The sequence below is a fragment of the Staurois parvus genome, unplaced genomic scaffold, assembly GCF_062004578.1.
Source record: "Staurois parvus isolate SC_StPar_1 unplaced genomic scaffold, SC_StPar_1.0 ptg000566l, whole genome shotgun sequence".
In the NCBI taxonomy this organism is placed as follows: Eukaryota; Metazoa; Chordata; class Amphibia; order Anura; family Ranidae; genus Staurois; species Staurois parvus.
This window is the reverse complement of record NW_028318362.1, coordinates 1,482,754-1,510,279: the sequence shown is the minus strand read 5'-3', so window position 1 is coordinate 1,510,279 and position 27,526 is coordinate 1,482,754. Positions and strand designations below refer to the sequence as shown.

Genomic DNA, 27,526 nt, shown 5'->3' with positions numbered 1-27,526 from the left:
CTTTTAGGAGAGAACCTGTCCAAACAAGCTTCCTGGGTCAATTATACAGTGCAGTCTAAAAATCAGTAACATTGATTGTCATATATTAACATGTTCTCTCATGCAAACTGATGAGTCCCATTGTCATACATGTCCCTCCTTCACTACTTTGTTAGTCAACTCAAAACAAGCATGCATCCAGTCCACATACCACATACTTATTTTTTCCCTTTCAGGCCATGGAGCAAAAGCAACTTAAACAACTCCAAAGCACATACAGTACCTTCAAAACACAAGTCAACAATTATATTTTCTATTTGAACAGGCTCTTTTAACAGCAAGCCTGGACAACTAGCTATATGAAATAAATAGCACTGATCACAAATTAAATGGATACTGAGTCCCAAACGAAAACGAGAGCAATTAGAATATATGTCATTCAACCCTTACAATGGCTCTAGGTGTATGTAGAATCAACCATCTGACTTTGGTTTTGATTGCATGAGCTTACATCACGAATGCTTAGGATTTGATGCAACTGGAAAAACCATTCTTGATTTGTACCTTGCCTGAGTCAAAGAAGATTGTGTATATAATGATGCTTCTTGAATGACAGGAGACTGTTCTGCAGCTGTGCCTGCTCTCAAATGCCTAACCAAACAAAAAAAGAGCATGAAACAAAACACTAAAAGGTGATGCTATTGAACAAGACTACAAACTGAATGCAATTAAACTTTGAAATTAATTTTTACTGTACTATTTGTGAATTTTTGGTGTAACAATTTAAATATCAATATTTTATTTAAGTGGTAGTAAACTTTTTTTTTTTTTTTTTTTAACTTTACCTACAGGTAAGCTTTTAATAAAGCTTACCTGTAGGTGAAATGAATATCTCCTAATGGTGCACGTTTATGCTCTCTTTTTTTTTTTAAATCTGGCACAGGCGCTCTGAAGGAGTGGCATATCTTTGCAGTTCCTTCAGAGCTGTGTGCCGTGGCCCAGGACTCCCGCATGCATGTGCGGGAGTGACGTCATCATGGTCCAGCCTGTCAGATGGCCGGAGCTCGTGAACCCGGAAGGAAGACGAGTGAAGATGGAAGCCTCTGGAGGGCTTTGTTTTATGGTACGTTTTACATGATGTGCTAGTATGCGACGCATACTAGCACATTATGACATTACCTTGCAGGGGACTTTTTTCTTTTTTTACCCTTTACTGCAGTTTACTATGGCTTTAACATAATTTAATAGCTATTAAAAAGAGATGGTGGCATTAAGAAAATATCCCATATTAGACTATGATTATCACTTTATTTAAATCACTATTGGTATATGCAATTGATAAAATCTTAATAAGAATACTCCTTTAAGTGCAGTATCCCAAACCTTAAGCACAGTATTCCCACTGTTGAGATATGACAATATTTCCTGTGCTATATACCACCAAAAAAGGCAATTTATATGGCCTTTTAAACTAGTATCTAGAGGGAATTGGCTAAATTCACACTAGAAGCTCAATTAAATTTATGTTAATCATGACAAGAACTGTATTAGAAAATGTAAACACAAAAATGATGCAAATACCCTGCTTGACTGTGACTATAGTATAGGACTCCACCAAGTCACCACACCCCCTTGTAACATCATCGACCCAGCATGCCCCAGGTGATGATGTTATGAGGGTGGCAGGTCACTTGGTGATGTGACTAAGTGGCCCCACCTCTTAGTTATTTAATAACCGTCAGGCCGGTGGAGCTGTCAGACAGCAGAAGCAAGCGTCGAGAGCGGGTCTTTTTTTTTCTGCTTTTTTTTCAAGTCGACTTTGACAGCAGGCATTATGATTGACGATGGATCTACTTTGGGGGTCTTTTGTTTATTTTTTTTTTTATAAAGTACATGTAAAAAAAATGCCTCCTGTGTTTTTTGACATTGCACTTTTTTGTGTGAATGAGTATGGGGTTTCACATGGGGGGCTGGGATCTGGGGGACCCCCGATGTTACAGTGGGCTTACAGATTCTGATAAGCCTCCCACCTGCAGACCCCCACAACCACCGGCCAGGATTGTGGGGAAGAGGACCTTGTTCCCATTAACACGGAAACAAAGTGCTTTGGGTGTGCACCTCCTGCCATAAAGTATCCTCCCCCATGTTGAGGGTATGTAGCCTGGTGTGGTTCATGAGGGCGGCACTTGCTTCCCCCCCCCCCTCTTTCCTGACTTGCCAGGCTGCATGCTTGGATAAGGGTCTGGTATAGATTGGGGGGGGGGGGGCTACAGCCACACCTTTTTTTTGGTTTTATTTTGTCGTGGGGGTTCCCCTCAAAATCTTTATCAGACTCAAAAGGGCTTGGTGTGGATGGGGGGCAATTTTTAAATTATAATTGCCGGCAATTCTGTTTTTTACATTCGGCTGACAGGTGATACATTACCTCATGTTTTTTCTACTAAAGTACCGCAAGACTTAATAAAATAACTCATTATTTTAGTAGTGCTTATTAGTGAATTGTCCCCATTGACCAATACACACAGAGTGTGGCTCAGCCCTGCCCCCGCTCTTTCCTCATTGGCTCACCAGCTGTGACAGAGCAGCAGAAGCCAAAAGCTCCTGCTGCTGCGTAAGCCAATGAGGACAGAGACCCAGGAGAGTCGGTGCTCTCATGCACATTGCTGGATCAAGATGGGGCTTAGGAAAGTATAAGTGGGAACTAGCAAGGGATCTGCACCCAGAATGTTTTAACTTAATGCATTAAAAGGAAAAAAAAAACAAAAAAAAAAAACCCCTTTTGCCTATAGAACCACTTTATCTTGTCAGAAAATCTAGCTTTCATTGTGTTATGTATGTATGAATGTGATGTTATCAGTTCCCCTCATCCTCCATTAACCACCTGCCTACCAGGCACTTATACCCCCTTATTTACCAGGCCAATTTTCAGCGCTGCCGCACTTTGATTGACAATTGCACGGTCATGCAACATTGTACCCATATGAAATTTTGATCATTTTTTTCTCACAAATAGAGCTTTCTTTTGGTGGTATTTAATCGCCACTGGGCGCTTTACTTTTTGCGCTATAAATAAAAAAGTGCAGAAAAAAAAAAAAAGTTTCTTTGTTTCGATTATAAAATTTTTCAAACAGGTATTTTTTCTCCTTCACTGATGTGCGTTGATGAGGCAGCACTGATGGGCACTGATAGGCGGCACTGATAGGCAGCACTAAAGGGCACTGATAGGCAGTACTAATGAGGTGGCACGGATAGGCGGCAATGATAGACAGCACTAATGAGGTGTCACGGATAGGCGGCACTAATATGCAGCACTGATAGGCGGCACTGATAGGTGACACTGATAGACGGCACTGACTGGCATCACTGCTGGGCACTGACTGGCGGCACTGACTGGCACAACCCCTGGGCACTGACTGGTGGCACTGACTGGCAGCACTGCTGGGCTGCACTGGTGGGCAGCACAGGTGGGTGGCACTGGTGGGTGGCACTTTTGGGCACAGGTGTGTGACACTGCAGAGTGGCACAGGTGGGTGCACTGCTGGGCACAGGTGGGTGCACTGCTGGGCACAGGTGGGTGATCTGCTGGGCACAGGTGGGCGGAGCTAGTGGGCGCACTGCTGGGCACAGGTGGGCGGAACTTGCGGGTGGCACTGCTGGGCACCGATCATCAGGGCACTGATCATCAGTGCCCTGATGATCGGTGCCGATCCCCGCTCTGACAACTGCCGGTTCTCGGCAGTACTTTCCTCACGATCTGACAGCGTGAGGAAAGTGCAGCCGAGAATCGGCACTTGCATTTCCCTCTGATCAGCGTGTCATTGGACACCGCTGATCACGTGGTAAAAGGCCGCTGTGATTGGCCTTTTACCACATCACGTGATCAGCTGTGTCCGTAGGACACAGCGATCACGGAGATCGCCGGGTGCGCGCCCCAGAGCGCGTTCTGGGAGGACGTCATATGACGTCCACTCAGAACTGGCCGGCCGCAGTGTAGCCGTCATTTGGCTATCTGCGGTCGGCAACTAGTTAAGGGTTGTACCAGAAATCTCACAATATGGCAGCTCTAGAATAAATTTATACACAGAATGCAAACTGTTCATGGACCAGCCATAAAAAAATTTGGTATAGAATTTTCTTTACGTTAAAATGGAATGCAATAGTCTTCTAAGTTCACACTGCCAGCTGCGGCCAAATCACATGTACACTACACTGCACCTGTGCTGCGGGCAAACCACAGAACGGCCATGTGAAATTGCCCTTATTTTGTATATCCAGAATTTAAAAAGGTACCCCAAAACAGAAATAATTTGTGTATTACCCTCACTGAACTGAGGTTCATCAAAACGTTGACAATAAAAATGTTGCCGTTTTGATTTATCTCTGCTTCCAGACCCATTAATGGCTCTATACCCATTTTGAATTTGTATACATGATTTAAAAACTTAACTTCAGTCTTTTTGGATAGTTATTTGTATTAATATATCTTTATATGGTTTTTCTTTTTTCATTGTTTTCTCCAATAGTTACAAGATTATTAATATTCATTCTGTAAATTTTTTTTGATCATACTGTTGTATATTCACATGATATTCATTTTTAGTGATTTTTTATTTTTGGGACCTGGCCTCTCTCCGATGTGGTGTATAAATGTTTTTTTTTTTTTACATTTCTGAGAGGAGCGCTTTTCTTTGTACACTATATATCTTTGTATATAAATATTCATAAGATCTGTACAAATATGTATTTGGGGTCTTTTAATTGATTTAGTGAAATGAGGATACGTGTACGTGTATACACTGTAAAACATAACCCATCTGGTATATTTTGTTATTCTTGTTATTTTCTGACAACACTGTTTACTAAAATTTTTCACTATATGGTGTACTCATTATGCGGTTCAATGTGCTCAGAGAAAATTAGGATTTATAGTGCATAGTTCTTGACTTGCACAAAATGATTTTGCTGATCCAGTGTTCATGCATCTTAGATACAAGTGTTTCCTTGTTTCCATTGCCAAGGTTTACCCCCAGCCTTCTGTTTCCATCACAAGGTCCACAATAGGGCGCTAAGGAGTCCCAAATGTTTGTAAACTGATAAAGAAAAAAATGCATACCTTTTAAAATTGTAGCTGCAAAGACTGAATTGCTGTACGTAATATACCTGAATGTTTGTGAAGTCGCAGAAGCCATAACAGCAGACTGCCCTGTAACTGATGGAGAGGTAACCTCTGATGGAGACAGAACTTCAAATGTCTGAGTAGCAACGCTGCATTTTCCCTTAAGACCATCGCTGGCATCTTTTCCATTGTCCAGAAAGGTATTCTCAGGTATGGTAGCAGGCACTACTATAGTAGATCTTCAGTTTATAAGCATTAGAAATATTTAAATACATATGTCAAATTTACATTATAGGTAATAACCATGCTTGCTATTCAAGGTGAACAAGCAGCCCTATCACCACACACTGTACTTTATTAGCTAAATTTAGTATTTGCAGTGTTAGAACTACCACAGCTAAATAACTTCCAGGTGCAGGTTAGCCTTTTATAGCATCTACCATTATCTGCTACAGGCCACATTGTTACCCATTTAGCCCTCTGCATCAATAAACCTTAATTTTGTTGTGATTTGTTCATATGTCTCCTACTAATATGTAGTTTCAAGTTGTTCTCCATTCAAAAACCTGCTACATAGAAACAACTAGAAAGATTCCTGTAATTATTTTTAGCTATGCTGTTTGAATGGGAACACAAATATATAAAAGAAGTTTTTCACATTTGACTGCAAAGGTGGAAACAGAGAAGTTTGTTGTGATCCAACCCACAAATAAACCTATAATTGAGCTTCATGAGAGTAAAAAGGTACCAATGTGTAAACAAATCATGGGGGATGGATGGGGGTGGCTGGGCAGCAGAGGGGTAAGAATACCACATTAAGCTGTATATTAGAAGCACACACAATTGTACAGAACTTCAACGTTATGTGACAAATTAAATTTACAGTACTAACTACTTTATCAGTGTCAGAAGTGGAAAATTGCATTAAAATGCTAACCTCATGTAAACTGATGCAGTTTTAGATAGTGTAGCTACTTGACTACTGACATTTAGGGTCCTTATAGTTGCAGGTGGAAAGGGGGCACATTTTGGCAGAGACTCCAAAGGATTGTCAAACAAAGCCTTTCTAATGAAAAAGAATTAAAAAGAATGAATGAGAAGTAGGAAAGCCAAGGGAAAAAGCATACACAAAATTCTCAAGGAAAACTACTTGTTTTTAAGCAGAAAAAAAAGTAAACCCTTTCTCTCACAGAGGAAGAATGCTTAATGTGTTACATCTCTAAAGTAACTCTGGTCATACAACACCCAATAACAGCAAGCCATTTATCAAAACTTGCCTTGTAGAAGTACAGAAACAAAAACAAAACACTTGTTTCTTAAAAAATCATTATGAAGACACTTAGCAATATGACTGAAAATATCTGCAATGCATATCTAACAATTTCCTTTCTTATAGAGAATGGAGCTTCCCATGTGCGCGCCAAATCCATCACCTGAATCAAGAAGAGTGTGGCTGGTCCCAGTGAGTTCTTTTCACCTGTTCTGTCTGAGAACAATTTCAATCTATGGCCACCCTCACATGAACAGGGTGTCATTTGTAGCCAAATCCTTTCAGAAATGAGCACTGCTGAGGTGAGCTAGTTAATAGGCAGGTATGGGTCCTTCTCTAATAATTCGTATTCCGACTGCTAATCACTGACCAAATACTCATGTTTTTCCCAAGAAAGCAAACTGGGAATTACTAAACAGCCTTTTTGTGTGAACAAGGGGAAAAGGTTTCATTTTGTTCAGAGGAACAACTTAAAGCAGAACGTCACCCAAAAGGTTTTTGCACCCCCCCCCCTAACATTTGCCATTTTTTGGGACGGGGCCCCCCTCATTCCCTCGTAGCCTTCTGGGACACATCCCAGGTCCCTGAAGACTGAGGGACTATTCACAAAAGCGCAGTTCGCGCATGCAAAGTGGGGAACCGGCTGTGAAGCCGCAAGGCTTTTCCTTAGTTAAGATGCCAGCTCCAGGACCCAAAACTGATTGAAGAATCGGTTCGGGCGAGGACAGAGCTGGATCCCTGGACAAGCAAGTGTCTGTATATTAAAAGTCAGCAGTTACAGTATTTGTAGCAACTTATAATTTACTTACAATACTGTAAGAATTATTGAAAAATAAATTCAGCTTCAAATTGTTTTCATGATCAATAGCACAAAAATAAAATCATCATTTTTAAATGTTTTAACAGAACATACAAGATTTAACACTATATAAAAGCAGCCTTTTCATTCTAGCAACAAAGTGGAGTATGTCAAGAAAATATTATTTTACTTTTTTTTTATTGATACTTTGTAATTTTTATTACCATTTCTTAATGTAAATTAGTGGTTTTTGCTGAACTATTCCTTTGTTGTGAAATTAGGTTAATTTAGGGATTCAGACTAAATTATCTTTGTGGGTACCCTAACTGCCCTTCCCAAGAAGAAACTTTAGTTATAATAGGGATTCTCAATATAAGCATTCGGTTTATAATCGTGACTATTTAGCTCCACTAAAAAAGACAATAAGACAACATTCAGATGAAATACAGTCAGGTCCATAAATATTGGGACATCGACACAATTCTAACATTTTTGGCTCTATACACCACCACAATGGATTTGAAATGAAACGAACAAGATGTGCTTTAACTGCAGACTGTCAGCTTTAATTTGAGGATATTTACATGCAAATCAGGTGAAAGGTGTAGGAATTACAACAGTTTGCATATGTGCCTCCCACTTGTTAAGGGACCAAAAGTAATGGGACAATTGGCTTCTCAGCTGTTCCATGGCCAGGTGTGTGTTATTCCCTCATTATCCCAATTACAATGAGCAGATAAAAGGTCCAGAGTTCATTTCAAGTGTGCTATTTGCATTTGGAATCTGGTGCTGTCAACTCTCAAGATGAGATCCAAAGAGCTGTCACTATCAGTGAAGCAAGCCATCATTAGGCTGAAAAAACAAACCAAACCCATCAGAGAGATAGCAAAAACTTTAGGCGTGGCCAAAACAACGGTTTGGAACATTCTTAAATAGAAGGAACGCACCGGTGAGCTCAGCAACACTAAAAGACCCGGAAGACCACGGAAAACAACTGTGGTGGATGACCGAAGAATTCTTTCCCTGGTGAAGAAAACACCCTTCACAACAGTTGGCCAGATCAAGAACACAACTATTGATGATGTGACTGCTGACAAAAGCAGCAGGATGAATTCTGAAGTGTTTCGGGCAATATTATCTGCTCATATTCAGCCAAATGCTTCAGAACTCCTTGGACGCCGCTTCACAGTGCAGATGGACAATGACCCAAAGCATACTGCAAAAGCAACCAAAGAGTTTAAGGGAAAGAAGTGGAATGTTATGCAATGGCCAAGTCAATCACCTGACCTGAATCTGATTGAGCATGCATTTCACTTGCTGAAGATAAAACTGAAGGGAAAATGCCCTAAGAACAAGCAGGAACTGAAGGCAGTTGCAGTAGAGGCCTGGCAGAACATCACCAGGGATGAAACCCAGCGTCTGGTGATGTCTATGCCTTCCAGACTTCAGGCTGTAATTGACTGCAAAGGATTTGCAACCAAGTATTAAAAAGTGAAAGTTTGATTTATGATTATTATTCTGTCCCATTACATTTGGTCCCTTAACAAGTGGGAGGCACATATGCAAACTGTTATAATTCCTACATCGTTCACCTGATTTGGATGTAAATACCCTCAAATTAAAGCGGACAGTCTGCAGTTAAAGCACATCTTGTTTGTTTCATTTCAAATCTATTGTGGTGATGTATAGAGCCAAAAATGTTAGAATTGTGTCGATGTCCCAATATTTATGGACCTGACTGTAAGTGCTAGAAAGTCGACAATATTTATTTTTTTTTTAATTTTAAATAGAAAAGTAAATACATTTTTTATACATTCTATATTTATACACACACCTCAAAAAAATTAAAGGAACACTTTGAAAACACATCTCAATGGGGAAAAATATCATGCTGCATATCTATACTGATATGGACTCGGTAATGTGTTAGGAACATAAGGAAGCCCCGTTGTTTGATGAAAATTAAAATTATCAACCTACAGATGACTGAATTCAAATACACCCCAAAAACCAAAGCGGAAAAAATGATGCAGCAGGCTAGTCCATTTTGCTTAAATTTGATTCCAGCAACTCAAAATGGTACTCAGCAGTTTGTATAGCCTCCACGTGCTTGGATGCATGCCCGACAACATTTGGGAATGCTCCTAATGAGATGAAGGCTGGTGCCCTGGGGTATTTCCTCCCAGACCTGGATCAGGGCATCACTGAGCTCCTAGACAGTCTGAGGTGCAACCTGGCGGCGGCGGATGGACCGAAACATAATATCCCAGATGTGTTCTATTGGATTTAGGCTAGGCGAGTGTGGGGGCCATTCAATGGTACCAATTTCTTCATCCTCCAGGAATTGCCTGCATACTCTTGCCACTTGAGGTCGGGCATTGACGTGCACCAGGAGGAACCCAGGCCTCCTGCACCAGCGTAGGGTCTGACAATGGGTCCAAGGATTTCATTCCGATACTTAAATGGCAGTCAAGGTGCCATTGTCTAGCCTGTATAGGTCTGTACATCCCTCCATGGATATGCCTCCCTAGACCATCACTAACCCACCACCAAAACGGTCATGCTGAACAATGTTACAGGCAGCATAATGTTCCAGACCCTTTCACGTCTGTAACATGTGCTCAGGGTGAACCTGCTCCCATCTGTTAAAAGCACAGGGCGCCAGTGGTGGACCTGCCAATTCTGGTGTTCAATGGCAAATGCCAATCGAGCTCTATGGTACCAGGCAATGAGCACAGGGCCTGCTAGAGGATGCCGGGCCCTCAGACCACCCTCATGAAGTCTATTTGATTGTTTGGTCAGAGACATTCACACCAGTGGCCTGCTGGAGGTCATTTTGTAGGACTCTGGCAGTGCTCATCCTGTTCCTCTTTGCACAAAGGAGCAAGATACCGATCCTGAAGGGTTAAGGACCTTCTACGGCCCTGTCCAGCTCTCCTAGAGTAAATGCCTGTCTCCTGGAATTTCCTCCATGCTCGAGACTGTGCTGGGAGACACAGCAAACCTTCTGGCAATGGCACGTATTGAAGTGCCATCCTGGAGGAGTTGGACTGCCTGTGCAACCTCTGTAGGGTCCAGGTATGGCCTCATGCTACCAGTAGCGACACTGACCCTAGCAAAATGCAAAACTAGTGAAAAAAAGTCAGAAAAGAGGAGTAGGGAAAAATTTCAGTTGTCTCCATTCCTGTTGTGGGGGTTATCTCATTGTTGCCCATCTAGTGCACCTGTTAAATTTCATTAACACCAAAAGCAGCTGAAACTGAATAACAACCCCCTCTGCTACTTGACTGACCATATCAATACACAATTCATTGACTTGAAGTGTTTTGAGAATATATATATATTTTTTTTACAAAGAATTAGTTCGTGCAAGGGAAAATAACTCCAACCATTTATCTCTAATTTAGCAAATAATACACGCTTGCTAAACTTCAGTGTAATTTTAGAGATATAGGTCACAGTACTTTAACATTGTAATGTACTGTAAAATTATGTTTTGTATGAATAAAAGCTTTTAAACAAAAAGTAAAATGTTCAAGGGAATAATCTTAAAGAATGAACTGCAACTTTTAAAAAAAATGTTTTATTTACTTCAGCGCTGAATTTACTAAAGAGATCTGATCATTCAACGATAGTTAAAAAAAAAAAAAAACCTTGCATCATCTTCCCTTCATTGCATGAACACATCTTTTATTAACTTTACCCAAAAGAAATGTTCTGGGAACACAATTTCTGGAGCTAGACATACTATGATTTTTTGACCTGATGTTCAGCTGCGAAGATCTGCACAAGTTTTGGATTAAAGCTTTCTACGATCTGCAAGATGTCATTTGGATCGAGTCGCTGTCTGCCAATTCTGCTGAGACTAAACTACAGCTATCTTGCCACAACTGGACCCTTGCAATGCTTCGATTTGAGAGGCAGAACAGAACTCATTTTGAAAGCAGCTGTTAAGAGATCAATAAAGTTCACTAAACACCGCAAAGTTGATAACAATGATTTTAACATTGTGAGGGGAATTTATCAAGCAAGATCAGTTGTTTGTGTAGTACAAATCAGTCTGCCTAGCTTATCAAAGTTTGAGAAAGATGTATACAGGATACAGTAATCAATTAAGTCGATACCTACCCTAAAAATGGTACAATACATTTCTTTCAATTTGACAGCCATGGCTTGACTATTCGTTTGACTGCCCTCTCAACATACTACATAACTACTGGAACTTTAGAAAATAGATTATGCTAAGCGTCCCTGAAGGCCTCTGAGGCATTTCCTGCTTGTCACCATCAACCTCTCTCTACTTGTCTTTTTTAAATCATCCTCTTTTTATCATCTCTTCCTTTTTCAATTCCTCTTTCCCAGTTACTCTGTTCTTATGTAGTTATTGAGTCTTATTCATGCCCTCCTACTGTGCCCCACATCAGTGGCCCTAATATCAAGCAATAGAATGCATATTTAACTACCAAATCTATTTCAATATCCTGTAATATTACCCTAGTTGCACATTTATATGCTTTAAGTTTACACAGATTGATCTTATAATGCAAACATTATCCTTCTCCTTAATTAGGGTGATGTCCATACCTTGTACCTCAATACTTACTATGTTTGTGTTTGAATTTTTTGCATCTCTCATCCCTATATTGATATGTGATCAAATTTTATATGGCCAACTCAACCTATGTTTACCACTCTTCTGCCGCCACTGTGAATTAGGCCTAAGGCAGTTTCATTGGATAGTGAAATGGTAGTTAGAACTTGGCCATGAATAAAGAAAACACAGGCCCCAGTATTAAACTAAAGCTAATGCCCTAGTCGCATTGTTTTTAAATAACAAACATGTCATACTTACCTGCTCTGTGTAATGGTTTTACACAGAGCAGCACCGTTCATCTTCTTAGGTTCCCAGCTGGTGCTCTTGGCTCTTCCCCCTTGACCAGTGCCCCCAATAGCAAGCCACTTGCTATGGGGGCACTGCTGTGTGCTCGCTCCAGATCCCCGCTCTATGCATTCATAGGACACCACAGAGCTGTGGCTCAGCCCCGTCCCTGCTCTCTCCTCAATGGCTTGCTGGCTGTGATTGACAGCAGTGGGAGCCAATGACTCCCTCTGCTGCATCTCAGCGAATGAGGAGAGAGAGACCCGTGCACATCGCTGGATCGAGAGGAGTCTCAGGTATAAGTGAGGAGCTGTGGGGAGAGCAGAACACAGAAGATTTTTTACCTTCATGCATACAATGCATGTAGGTAAAAACCTTCAGCCTTTAAAACCACTTTAAGAAGAATTTCAGGTTTAATTTACTGATAAAAATACAGGGCTTCTCTTAAATGGCAAAGAATCACTTAGCCTAACTTGCTTTAATTCCAACAACAGATGGGAAGTTGCCTGTATTGCTGTAGGGAAAAAAGTACCACTTACTGTATGTAGCTAATGCCTCTACAGTATGTTACAGCACATACATCAGTCACATTGTTCTGTAATGAAAATGGCTTGTTTGGGCCAGCTTGGCCCAAACAAACTATTTAAAGTGCAATTAAACCTGGAATTCTGTTTTACCTGGGAAGTGGCCAGGCAGCATTTGCCATAACGTGCAAGTATGAACAGCACTTACTCTTGAAAGTTTACAATGAGTTATGGGTTAATTTTACTTTGAGCTGCAAAAGCTGTAATTTTACAGCAAATATGCATCAAAGCTCCTGTTTTGCACTGCTTGAGGTGACAAAACTGATAAATATTCCCCTATATTTAGCAGGAAGGTTAATAAGCTGTACTTAGTACATTTTATAGAATACAGAAGTCTTACAACAAGGCCAGTGGTTATTTTGAAACACACTATGCAGGGTTTACCTTTTGTGGCATGTGTTTGTATTTTCTTTAGAACATGGGGGACATCATATCATACAGACTGACCACAACAAATCAATTACCTGTCATTTGGAATATTTGAAGAACGAGGATCCATGGTTGGTCTATCTGGTACATTTGTGAGAGCAAAATCAGGAAAGGTCTTTGGAGGTCCAGCACATTCTGTGGGTTCTGGATCTGACCTGCAGTGTGACCATTTATACACAAGCCAGTTTGTTTAATATACCGTTATTTCATACACAGATCACAGTATGCTTATAAAAAACAGGTTTTGGTCAGGTGATGGATTTGTTTAAAGTTAGAAGTGTGTTGACTCAATTGTGGCAAGGTTTTTAAAGCTTCACTGATTAAAAAAAAAAAAAAAAAAAAGTTATTCAATAAAGGTTGCAGCCAGGTTTCAGGCATTAAATAGGTTGTGACAAACTGAATAGACAACTTTAACTTGAGATTATATCTGCCAATGAGTTTTAGTCTAAAGCAACTGAAAGGCAAAAACCTTTGTTTTCTTTTAGTTTTGGATATATTGGAGATGGATTAGAACACCTGTGAGTTTTTATTGCTGTCTGTGCCCAAATTAGGGATATTTGCCATCCTTAGTTGTCCTGGTTACAGTTTATCAGGACATGATGTGAAGGGAGATCTCCCCAGTGGGATACAGATGGCAAAAAAACAAAAAAAAAAAACCCAGTTGCCTACAGCTCTACTATGAAAAAATGTGGCATATGTAGAATTCCTGACAGGAAATGGTTTGACTGACATTACTTTCTACAACAGAACGGAATGCACTCACCCTGTCCTGTAAACAGTTACCTGTTTACCGGTCATGTGGATTCACCTGTTTAAATGAACCAATACTGACACTTCGATTGTTGTACGACTTTGGTACAACTAGCCTGTCGAAGCTTTCATCTGATTATTGCCAGCAGCTATAGCAGTTAGTAAGAATCACAGGGTTCCCCTGGCAGGGACAGCTCACCCTGCTGGAAGAACACAACAGCTCCGAGGGAGGGATTCCCCTATCAACACTGACTGTGTTGATGGGGGAAATTGAGGTATATGGCCTGCCATAATTTTGTTCAGTCAGCTATTATCTCTAGCCTGTAATGCCTTTTTCCCCCCAAAATCATCTGAAGCACAGAATGAGAGGCCTTATGCACTCATTCTACTATATCTACACATAGGTTAAATGGATTAGACAGACTTGCATGCAAACCTAGGCGGATTTCCAGATATTTGCAACCAATGCTCTTTGAAATCCACCAAACCTAGTGTACTCTAACATAAAACTTTGCACATGAACAAAGTAATTACGCTTTAAAGCTCCACTCCAGACACCATTCTTACCATATACTTTCAGTCCCTGTTATCAATAAAGTATAGTCTTGATCCTTCAAACTCATTAAATTGGCTCATTTTACTCTACCTGAATTGTAGAGTTGCTAATCTAGTTCTTGGAATGCTCCATCAAAAACAAGGCTGCTATAACAAAAACAAAAAAACAAAACACTTCTTGTTTTGTGTATCAGTCTCTATTGTATGGAAAGGATGGCACCTGGGTTTTGGGTTTTTAAAGCCAGCAGTATCTTAAACGTATCTTCCATTCACTCCCCCAATATTGGAGAGTGAAAAGGAAAAAAAAAAAAAAACCAAAAAGGACGAGCACCAAATCAATCAGTTCAAACTTACACAGGGCTGAGGAAACTCTCCCAAAGTTTATTCGCGAGCAGCCTGTTTACAGGCAGCAGCACTGTCATGTGGGAAGAAAGTGAGTCACATGATCTACAATACTGGGAAGTACCCATAGTTCTGTTTGCTTTCTTTAGCAAATGGGCCAGTGAGCAGAAAGGAAAATGTGAGTATTTGCAAGAGGGGAGTTGGGCATTACAGCGAAACTGGTTCTTTGTCCTACATGATTTGGCACAGTTTCAATATTATTTTTCTCTGTTTTAATTTGCTGATAAATTACAAAAACAATTAACTTTCAGCACAAAGCACATGGGATAGAATCCCCCAAAGCAGGAGGACCACACCATAATGGTTCTTTAGAAAAAAAATATAATTTAGCTAGTAGTAATGAGGCATGGTACAACATTTAAGTATGCAATTCTAGACCATATCTGAATTCAACATTTATTAGGTTTCAAATGATGTACAAAGGAACATTCCAGCTGAAAGATGTAGATTACCGTATACAAAATTAGTCTGTTATTCCCCTATAGAAGATATGAGAAAGAAGCTATACTTGCAGGTAATGGACTATACAAGAGCAGCAGTGCTATGTTGTCACACTCTGTGAAATCAGTGAAACTCTATCCAGCATGTGCATTAGTGATTATAAAAAAATCCTATTAGACCTTAGTAGTGGAGGAATTATTGGTGAAGTTTCATCTGTATGAAGCATATCCTCCGTTTGGGTACCCATTGAACACATGGCTGTACTTTCCGGAAACACTTGACCTTCAGTTTGAATAGGAAAACCTACAGACATGCTTGAACAAAATTTAACAGAGTTTGAGCTTGTTGGAACAGTTTTGTCTAGCAGACAATATATCACCGAATGAAAAATGACCAATCAGACAGTGCCCATTTTCAGAAACTTGATGTGACTTTGCTACTAGCAGAGCCAAAAGGATTAGTTTTGCTTCAAGCTTTGTGCTTCAAGCTTAAAACGTTACCAGACCAAAACCAATTAAACTTAAAAGCATTGAGAGCTTGCAGGGAATTATACATTGCTGATGCAGCTCCACATGTGAAAAAGTGAGAGACAGTGAGAGACCGTACTTTATTTCATAGTAAGATTTTAAAGAATACAGCATTCTATATAATAAAGTGTACCCAAACTGATATTTCACTTTTGTTGGATGGCATTCGGTCAGCCAGTGGCTTAATACATATCTTTCAAATGAAATGCATTCTTTTAATACAAACTGTTAAAGATACTTTTATTGTATAAATTACCTAATCAAAATTTATTAAGGCAGGCTACTCTGTAAATGTAATTTCCTGACATATCACGACATGGAGTATCATTTGGCAGGGGAAAAAAAATTCTACTTTTTATAACTTATTAGCAGTCATTCAGCATCAGACAAGTGACTCTGCTTAGGCTTAGATTAAGTCAGTCTCCTACAGGCAGGCAAAAGCATTAAGTCTCCTGCAATACTCACTTTTAGCAAGTCACAGAATGAGAGGGAACAGCACAGGCTGGTTTGTATTAGGTATTTATTAACACAACCAGGAACTGTACAGGCAGCAGCCTGTATATTACTGTGTCATCTCTGAGTTAGCATCTGGAGATCTCTGAGAGATCACAAAGTGTTGAAATGCATTTAAAGCAAATGCAAGTCTAAAATCTTATTTAGATAGGCATTTTAACCCTTCCCAATTCCTATTAGGTAATTTTGTGCTGCCCGTGTCCTGCTGGGGAGATCTCCCTCTTTCTTCCTGGTCCTTCATGTCCTGCCCAGGAGATGAAATAGGAAATGAGAGAAATCTCTCCAAAGTAAAAAGGGAATTCCCATCTGTATGTATCCATTGGGGCATTTTCCTAACATTGTTCTTGTGACAGTTTAAAATGTTGGGGGGAGAGAGAGAGGGAGAGAGAGAGAGAGAGAGAGAGAGAGAGAGAGAGAGAGAGAGAGAGAGAGAGAGAGAGGGAATATGAATGACAGAAGTATTTGTGGGGGGAGGAAGAAGGAGAAAAAGAAAGAAGAGTAATGATATTCATGTAGTGGGCACACATACAGCTGACTGGCAGCCATGATTGTTCAAGAATCATGGGTCGGCCATGACTGGTTTGTAGAACAGTTACACATTGTAGTTACAGATACCAAGGAATGCACCTCCATAGCCATAACTTAGTCACATTTCAAAGATCCTGTTATCTCAACTTAAGGACAGCAGACACCAGTACACAGGCCTTTGACAGAGCCATAAATATCTAAATGAAGTTCTGGCAGGATGTCTGTTAATTTTTACAAACCATAAAAATCTACCGATCATCACACCCTTCTGATAAAAAATTCTTCAGTTTGGTCACTCATGGTTTGTAGGGCAATAAAATCCATTAGGAATGCACTGTGCAGTAAAATGTCTTAACTGGGGCTAATGGGGATCGTAAAGTAGTCAGTCTTGCGGTGACCTTTCGAAGCCCCCCTGCCCAACTCAAAACTACACACAATTCATAAAATCAGACGGAACCAAGACACATCAATATTAGGTATATGCAGAAATGGGGAATATCATAGGGCAGCACAGTGGCTAAATTGTTAGCACTTCCGCCTGGCAGTACTAGGGTCGTTGGCTCGAATCCCACCACCTGCCTGGAGTTTGCATGTTCTCCCTGTGCCTGCGTGGGTTTCCTCTGGGTACTCTGGTTTCCTCCCACACTCCAAAAGACATGCTGGTAGGTTAATTGGCTCCTGTCTAAACTGGCCCTAGTATGTGTATGTATGGATGTGAGTTAGGGACCTTAGATTGTACATCCCTTGAGGGTTAGGGACTGATGTGAATGTATAATATACATGTAAAAGCGCAGCATAAATTGACGGCGCTATATAAGTACCTGAAATAAATAGAGATCATACACAGCTAAGCTATAATATAATATACAGAAGGTGAGAGTGCAGTCAGATACCTCCTGGGTTAAAGGCCTATTCAAGATACCCTGTGTTTAGTATCCCTGGACACAAAAAGGGCAGTGATATAGCACTGCGTCTTGTCACAAGGAGGAGCTAGGAGTCACTAGCTCAGGGGTCCATAAGCTTTTTAAAAACATTCCTGACTGAGGCTTTTAAAACTTTGATACTTCGATAAAGTTTGGCATACGTGACAGTTAACGTGACAGTAGCGCTTTGACCAATTTCTCTGTTTTACAGCAGGTCTAAAAACTAGGAACATACACATTCATGCATTCCAATTTCTCTGCTGCAAGATTAATATTATCACAGCAAGGAATTTTACATTAGGGCTAAACAAAGGTTCAGTTAACTGTAAGACTGACATCAGTGGTCAGTAGGAGTAATAGATGCCTTTCCCACAAGGGTAAGTGAATGCGATAAACATCCTGGAATCCATAGCCACTGTGAATTAAAAAATGCCCCTTTGTTAGGGGTAAGATAGAGTTAGAAATGTCCTGGCATTAGTGGGATTACAAAAATGTCCCTGCATCAGTGGTCAGTATTATATCCCCTAGCATCAGTATGAGTAAAAAATTCCCCTGTGTCAGTCAGAATGGTTCCCCATGAAAGGTCAGGGGGAGGAATGGAACACCCTTCATTGGTGTTAAGAGGAAGGAATATAGTGGTACCTCTCTGTTGAATCTACCAGTATGTCCTGCACAGCAGGGACTACAGACACTATTGGCTAGAAGATTACTTCACCCAATAGTGCTTGCAATAAGATTGCTGGGTATCAGAAAGGTCTGCATTCAGTATGCATCATCATCTTCTGTAAACATAGGTTCCTCCCCCTGAGAAAGTTGTGCAAAGCCCTAAAATTTTTCAGAAGGTAAAAAAAAAAAAATAAAATAAAAAAATATATGAATGAATGCTATAAAAAAACAGCACTCTAAATGTCATGTCAAGAATCTAAGCATTTGGGAAAGTACTACCTACAGGTTCTAAAATAATGCATTCAATTCTATATATTTTGGGTAATGCACAATAGTCAAATTTCATTTGAAATTTTGACTATACACTACTAGTAGAAAATTTCTGCAATTGCCAAATCCTCACAGCAAACATGACATATGTACAGGACATTGAGAGTAGCATGGCTTTTATTGTAGGATTAGGAAAATGCATGTGAAAAGATATGAACACAAGAGAATGAATGATGTATGAGGATGAAGCAGAAATAACTGTCCACATTTCTATTTAATGTTGAACAATATCTGAACAAAGTATAATGGAAACAGAACGAGCACAAGTCAGAAAAAAAAAAAAAAACAATTTTCCAATATCCCAAATATGAAAATGCAGTTAATTGGGCTATACTCCCAATGTACATTAGTTTGCTTCTAATGTGTACACAAGTGCTACTAAAAACATCCAAATTTGACCGACACTTTGGGATTTCATGACAGTTGGCAAGTATATGAAATTTTTGTTAAAGTTGGATGACCATGTCATTATTCACAGCAAACTGTGTACTAGTATTTAGTGAATAACTTTCCAATCAAAATGGTGGTGATAAGTAAAATGTGATCCATATGATGTAATGGAATCATATGACACTTTAGATCAGTTTGGTTAAAGACCATTTGGTCAAAATTGGGTTAAAGACAGTTTCTTGAAAGTTACCTGATCTCTCCATTAGCAATTTGACTTTCCCTGGGCACAAAGAGAGTTCTTATGTTAGACATTTTGTGCAGATACTTTACTGAAGATACTTTTATTACAAAACACCCTGTAGTCAGTCATGGGATAAGCACTATAATTTCCAGGATGTATGCTTTGTCCCTTTTTAAATAAGTAGGGGTATTTAAACACTTTTCTGTTCTTTTCATTAAAATATTTTAATTAATCATTTGTAGCTGAGGAGATGACCGCACACTATTTGTGTACATCCTTCTTCCCAGGAATATAATCTGGGTGGAAGGCAACAGTTGGCCAACTACAAAATATCGCAAACTCTGTCACTGAACTCACCTTCCAGCTCTACACAGTTCTAATCTTGGCTATATATACACCTAGGTACCCTTAAGCCTGCATGTTCCTCTTTAAGTACAACAGGAATCTTGACACCTGGACAGTCCAATATGTATTTATTGGCTATTCCCACTAACATGCAGGGTAACACAAACACTGGGAAAGAAATTCAATTATACTGAGTGTAACCATTAAGAAGCCAATAACACTTGCAATCAGGATTGTAGTGTGAACGTCGGCTGCAAGAATCAGAATTTCTGCATCCAGAATGACAAGTATTAGCGAATATATGTGGCCGCTCAGCCAATACAATGTAATGACAGGCTGAGGTCCACCATGCCTGTTTGTTGCTGTTTGCACATCCAGTAGTTAGTTGCTCTTGCAGACAGATGTTCCTCAGGTTCATGTTCCTGGAATTCGCACTACAGTCCTAATAGAAGGTGTAAATGGGCATTTAACATCTAACTTGCATGTTATCTTTCATTAACAGTTCCTATACCAAGAAGTTGTTCACTTGGGGACTGGATACATCTAAGTGTAATACACCATTGGCAGCTTAAATGAACATGATGATGAAGCAAATGGAGATTGCATGATAGAATGTAAAGGTCCACACATAAGCATCTAAACATGGACAGCAATCACACACACAATAAAGGAAATACTTTTTTATTGCATAGTCAGAAAAAAAAAATCATATGATACATTATATTACATAAAAACTGCTAGTGGGGTTTTATTTTATGAAAGCAAAATTCAGAAAAAAAAAATCAATCATACATGCCCATCATAAAAAGTGTAGAATTCAAAAAATTAAGATTTACCATATACTTTGGAAATCATTAAAGTAGTTCAATAGCACCAGAATTATTTTTAAATAAAGTATATACCCTTTACAAGAGTCAAAGATCTCAGCATGTGATATATAGTAATGAAAGTATGTACAAATGTAACAAAAAATGATATAGCACAATGTATTTTTTCACCTCATTGACTATACATGTGAAACAAAACTCCATTTGATAATACAGTTGTTTCACAGTTGTGCAATAAATAAGCCTCTACATTTATATAATAGGTAAACAGTTTAACTTTTCAGTAGCAGAATAAAAACTCTGACACTCTCACTTATCAGGTCAGAATACTGTTCAAATTGCACCACAAAGTGGCCTAGAAATACACAACTGTATTGGTGCAATCCCTTTTCTAAATAACCCTCTTGAAATTATATTTACTGTAACATGTATCTACTTAACATTTGCTATTAATTTAAATTAACGTACCCTGTGCACTCACAAAACCCACAATACAACTTGTACTTTCTAGGATAACACATAAAAATGTGTATTCTTATGGACCATTAATGAATTCCAAAAGCATTAGCTATACAAGCTATAAACACTTGGGATAAGAATTTGAGTAGGAGTGTATCCTTGCCTTAGATGGCAAGTGAAGATTTGTTTTTTGGTTGTTCATCTAGATCTACAATATTAGATGGTTACTTGTTTGCAACATGCTATATTTGACATGCTCCAACATCAGTATTTTCTAACCGCAAATGTTTATATTCTGTCAGCTGTAAACACTCATTTTCAAAAACTTTAATTTTGTTGGTAAGAATATGGGTAGCATTTTGCCCTAATCACAGCAATACTGGGTGAGAGAAGACTTCCGTGCCATTGAGCTCAAACCTGGGACACTAGAAGAGTCACTTAATGGCATTAATTTAAATAAGGGTTTCCCCTGGACATTTCAAATTATACCTGTCACAAAAACTTGGACATTCAAACTGAATATATTATGGCAAAAAAGGTAGTGGTTGACTTCATTGAACAATGCTTCTAAAAATGATCAGTGGATGCACAGATATAGGCAGCTGAAGTTGCATACAAATCTCAATATTTCCAGAAACATGAAGCTTGACCCAATCTTCACTCAAGCTTCCTGCAAGTCATTAATACATAGCCCCAATATCGAAAAGGAAGGTGCAAGAATTAAACTCCAGGTCGACAGAAAAGGCACAAATGAATGAAGCTATATATTCAAGAAGAAATTTTTTTTTTTTTTTTTTTAATTTAACAGCCTTGTGCAATGTCAAAGTACAGCAGCACTCTGTGTGGGAGAGGGATGAACAAGACTGGATGCCAATTATGTCTGCTGCATGCATAAAATGTTGGCAAGGAACATTCTGACACAAGGAAAGCACCAAGATGGCTAAATACAGTTCTTCCGCTGTCCAGTCAACATTCAGAACAAAAATTCTATAGTGTGGTTTGCCAGTCCTTAGAGGAGGTGGCTGCATTTGTTTTACTCCAGCCTTTTTTCCTTTTTATTCACCTGGTAATTGTGCAAATAGCACACTTCTTGTCCCTGGGTGGCTTATGATCACTCAACATCCCTATCTATGGAGGGAGCAAGGTTGCCATTCAGAATGGCCTTCAAACATCTCTTTTGTTCACCTCCACTGCTTGGGAGATGACCCATTTACCGAAGAAAGAGGACATTTTTTTACGATTCAACAGTTCAACTCACAGGAAGCGTCAAAGACACTGCATTTCTGGCAAGGTCCAACAGGTATTTTCTGTACTTGCCAAAAATAATTAGCTGTATCATATCATGATTTTGTTCTTGGGTTTAGATATCCTGTAGCGGTCTCCATGTTTTGCTCTGCAAAAGCAGAAATCTTTTGGCAGGTAAAACTACCCCTTATATGTATTTAGCACCTTGCCCATAGCTCAGCTGTAAAAGGAGAAGTTTGTATTTGCATAATATGTTCAGATACCTGTATCTCTGGATCAAATCACTAATTTGACATGCCATTCTCTAAATACAACCGCAATACACATCTATTCATTATATGCTCAGTTTGAATTTCCTAACTTAGTGACAGGTATGACAAAGCATTAAAAAAAAAAAAAAAAAAAAAAAAAAAACTTTGTAGATAGTGTGTTGGGCTAGTTTAAATTATATTAGTTCACGCTGTCCAGTCCAGGCAGGATGATCTTCCCCTACCTATTCATGAGAGGACTTTCTTAGTTCCTCACTTCATTTCTCAAATACTCCTGTGGAGAATACACTAGGAGAAATGACACAGATATGCTGCAACAATCTCTTTGACACTCCACACAACAAAGTAATTCCTAGAGCTTCCCTTAACTTACACCTTCACATAAACAGTCTTTCACTTTACCAATCTTACCCTCAATATACTAGTTCACAGAACAAATCCCTAATTGAAGCAATTTGCAAATCTATAGTGCATTATGCTGCTGAATATTTAAGCTCACTAAAAATGTGTTTTTTTAGAACATAAAAATGATGCACAAATTAACAGTGGCATACATCTGACTTGTAATAATACAGCGCTGTCAATTTCAAGCAGCAATGAACATTTAGAAAAGAAAAAAAGAGAAGAGAATCACTGCACATTTAGAACACGGGCTGAGACACCATGGTGCCAGTCACGCAATTTTGTATATTTTGGACTAATTATTTGCACAGGAATCCTTTCCCTACAAAGATAGAAAGGATAGAAAGAAAAAAAAAACAAATAAGAAAAAAAATCTGACAAGTAATAAAACCACTATAGCTATTTGCACAGTCACATGCAGTGATTTTGCCTTTATGATTGCATGCCATTTCCTGAAGCTACTGAAAACACTCAGTAAGGCGACCTACATGAAAAAAAATGCACTCTAAAAGCCATTATTACCACCAAGCCAAAGACCGTAAAAACATGTAACATTGATGGTAAACACAAGGTAAATAAGTAAAACACCACAAGTGTCAATCAATTTGTTAAATCCCTAAAATGTTTTAGACTACTACTGGCTATGTTAGTCCAAGTAAACACATAAGCTAGAATCATGTTACACATGTTAGATAACATAGGGAAAAGGATATACCGCTTACTTAAACATTCCAAACAACAATTCCATAGGATGCTCACGAGAAGAAGAAGCTTTTTTTAAGTATTTTTTTTATCTTCATTACAAACAAAAGGAAGACAATGAGTGAAAAAAAGAACACTTACTTTTTCACATTTTCAGGCTCTGGTTCTTTCACTGCAATGGAAAAGAAGAAAATATATGGAGGTACCAGCTAATTGAAAATGGAACTAAAATTCAGCATAAAAAGATCATAACAGATGAGAACCTAAACCAGCAATGGGCAAACTACGGCCCGGCGGACATTTTAATCCGGCCCGCGGAGCGTGGCAAACATTGGCTGTCAGGATGTAGGCGGGGCAGCGTGACGAACTCCTCTCCTCTCACAGTCCGCCCTGAAGACGGCGAGAGGAACGCGCAGAGCAAAGGTAAGTGAATTGACACAATATGGGGAATGAATTACTATAGGGGGGATGAATTTCTATAGGGGGGAATGAATTACTATAGGGGGGATGAATTACTATAGGGGGGATGAATTACTATAGGGAGGATGAATTACTATAGGGAGGATGAATTACTATATGGGGGATTAATTACTATATGGGGGATTAATTACTATGCTTACTATGGGGGAATATTACTATACTTACTATGGATGGCATGGTAGTGGCTGGGCCGGCCAGCAGCTAGTCCGGCCCCCGGGTCCAATATATGAACCCATTGCAGCCCTCAAGTCAAAAAGTTTGCCCACCCCTGACCTAGACAGTGATACAAAGATGAATGCCATATTAAATTGAAACAATGGAAACACTTGGGTGATAGGACATCATATAGCTGTATTACATATACTATAGCAGTGGTCTCCAAACTGTGGCCCTTTGCTTGATTTTATCCGGCCCCTGGGGGGGGGGGGGGCATTCTTCCCACGGACACAAACAATGGTGCACTACTCCTCCCCACTGACACCACTGATTGGTCATTATCCCCCCCCCCCCACACAATACTAAAGATGGGGCATAATTCCTTCCACTGACGCCAACCATGGGACACTACTCCCCCTACTACCAAAGAGGAGACACAATTTAATCCCACCGAAACCAGGATATGTTCCACTCCCACTGGCAAAATTTCAGCCCCCTAAAGTTTGGGAGGGCAGTAAACTGGCCCTATGTTTAGAAAGTTTGGAGACCCCTGCACTATAGATTGAGCAGATAGAAAATAAATAAATATTCTACCTCTGCAGAAGAGGTGAGCACACCCTTGCCATACATAAACCAATCAGCCATAACTATATGACCACCAACCTAATATTGAGTAGGTTCCCCTAATGCCATAAAAACAGCCCTGACTCATCAAGGCATGGACATCACTAGACCTCTAAATGTATACTGGAGGTATCTGGCACTAAGCAGTCAGGAAATAGATCCTTTAAGTTCTGTAAGCTGTGAGGTGGGCCTCCATGGATTGGACTTGTTTTTCCAGCACATCCCATAGATGCTCGTTTGGATTGAGAGCTGGAGAATTTGGAGGCCAAGTCAACACCTCTAACTGTTGTGTTCCTCAAACCATTCTTGTACCATTTTTGCAGTGTGGTAGGGCATGCTGTCCTGCTGAAAAAAGCCACTGCCTTCAGAGAAGACCGTTTCCATGTAGGGGTGTACTTGGTCAGCAAGAATGTTTAGTTAGGTGGTACTTGTCAAGTAACAACTACATGAATGGCAGGACCAAGTTTCCAGCAGAACATTGCCCAAAGGATCACACTGCTTCCCCAGGCTTGCTATCTTCCCATACTGCATCCTGGTGTTGTTAATATCAACTTACATATTTGAAAGTAAGAGTAGGCGTTTGGTTTATCTATTTATTTCAACTTCACACTTGTGCAATTGGCGGCTTTACTTCTACATGTTTTTTGTTTGGCCACAGTATATAGAGTAAGGATTTAAAACTGCTGTCAAGGCAGATATGAGACATTAAATGATGTAAATCTGTATTCATTAATACAATAATATTCTTTGTAATGCAAGTAACTGCATTTTATCTGGTTTAGCCTTTTACAATTGTTGTAGAGCAACACTCAGACTAGGAGAGGGAAAAGCAGCATGTGTAACAAATATGTTATGCTGCAGTGCTCTAACCAAGCATACGGATTAGAGAGCAGATAGAGAGGTGAGCTCATCAGTTGGCTTCTTCTCTTTTCTGCACAGGCTGGGTTAGGAACAGAAAACTTGTAAATGTTATTTTGCGGAGAAAAAAAATACAGTTTCTTGCCATGCCATACACGGCTGTACTGTGTGGTGGAGCTGTGCAAGTCTCAGAAATGCAATGGCGGATACACAATTCTTTGGCAGGTAAAAGCATATACATTTTTTTTGCCTCCAAATTGGTGTGTTAAGCCGTTTGCCTAGAGTACTGCTTTAAAGTATGACCTAACAAAATTAATCTGCTTGAAAGGCAGATCTGTTCATTACCAACAGCCCAGTGGCTCAACACTGCACAAGTATAGGAATTTATCAGGATATCCACTATGGCCCTTGGTGATGTATGCAAAATGTTGGAGTCAAAGAAATTTTCAGCCCAGTGTATGCAATTAAAGAATGTTACCCCAACATTTCACATTCCTGAAATGTGCCTGCTGTACCATGTCCTTGTATGAAAAAGTATCCTGTTCTCTTTGTATTGATTCCTTTGTGTGAAATACCTGGTGTTCCTGCCAATCCCTCTGCTATTGGAACTCAACCTGCTCTCCTCCAATGATTAGACTTGCCCCCCACTCTGCACAGTCAGTCACTGGGAAGACCATTGTGCTGTTGTATCATAGCTATCTGAGCTCCTTATGCAGCTGTCAACAAAAGTCAAACACCTAAAACAAACAGCTTTTATACATCCTGTGTGTCTTAGGTCTTATGGGAAAATGAAAGAACAAAGGATTGGGGTTTCTAGTTTTTTTTAGACCCTGAGGGTATATAAAAAAAAAGAACATACACTGAGCACACATTAAAAAAACCCAAACAACTAAAATTTTGCCTTTACTTACGGTTTTCAGTGCCAGTCATCTGAGCAAGAATGCGGAAAGACCGTGACTGAGTAGTACCGGTGCGTGGATGCCAGTCTTCAGTTTGGTCTATGAGACGCTTTTTGCTAGCATCGCTATAAATTGGAGTATGGTAGAAATCGGTGTTTGTGTCCACAATGTGTTTTCGAGGAGGGCTAGGGGAAAAAAAAAAAAAAAAAAGCCTTAGCCTTTATGGGACAATTTATTTTCACAGTTAATACTACAAGATTTATTTTCTCGTTCATCCTTTTTAAAGAAAACAGAACATGATACTATAACATTGCATATGGCACTAATTATTGTATGAAGAAATACTACTTTTAAGCTGGCTATGGGTAGAAAGCTGGGAAAAAATAACCCATGCCCATAGATCTACAGTAATTTGCCAGTACTTTTCATAAGAAAACCCAAGCATGGTTTTACATGCAATTATCCTGACCATAGCAAATTATTGAAAGGATACAATGATACAAAAAAAACAAAACAATAAATAAAAACAAAATAAAAATGCAAAATTCTCAGTCTGACATGACTGACCACATAATGCATCAGGCTCAATACAGTAAGTAGTTACAGCAGTTAAGATATAATGTCATGCATGCTCTGCAATTTTTACAGATGTATGGGGACTTAAAAACATTTAACATTTTCTTATATTTGAGATATTCTGGTCCTTTTTAAGAAATAGACAATATTATGACAAATTGTTCAAAATTAAACAGGTAAAAAAAAAATCTATTATGCTTTACTTACTGTATATTGGTATTTAATCAAAATGAAAATAAAGCCGATTCAACTGTGTGCATTGCATTTATACAGTTTACATAAAACTATGGAACTTTAACCACAAGCCTACAGGACATTAATACCCCCTTCCTGCCCAGGCCAATTTCCAGCTTTCAGCAATG

At 39.4% G+C, this 27,526-nt stretch overlaps 1 protein-coding gene across 5 annotated transcripts in view; it reads right to left on the bottom strand.

Moving 5' to 3' along the window:
- PDLIM5 (PDZ and LIM domain 5) overlaps positions 1 to 27,526 on the bottom strand; it is a 231,011-nt gene that overhangs the window by 83,835 nt on the left and 119,650 nt on the right. For 4 of the 5 annotated variants that reach the window (XM_089691630.1, XM_089691631.1, XM_089691634.1 and 1 more), the window contains 2 exons: positions 26,601 to 26,773; positions 23,713 to 23,743 (listed from right to left, as the gene is read on the bottom strand). In XM_089691630.1, the coding sequence (XP_089547756.1) occupies positions 23,713 to 23,743; positions 26,601 to 26,773 (204 nt within the window). Of the gene's footprint in view, positions 1 to 20,332; positions 23,192 to 23,712; positions 23,744 to 26,600; positions 26,774 to 27,526 lie in introns of those variants that run through there. The other variant, XM_089691635.1, reaches the window with a different exon arrangement.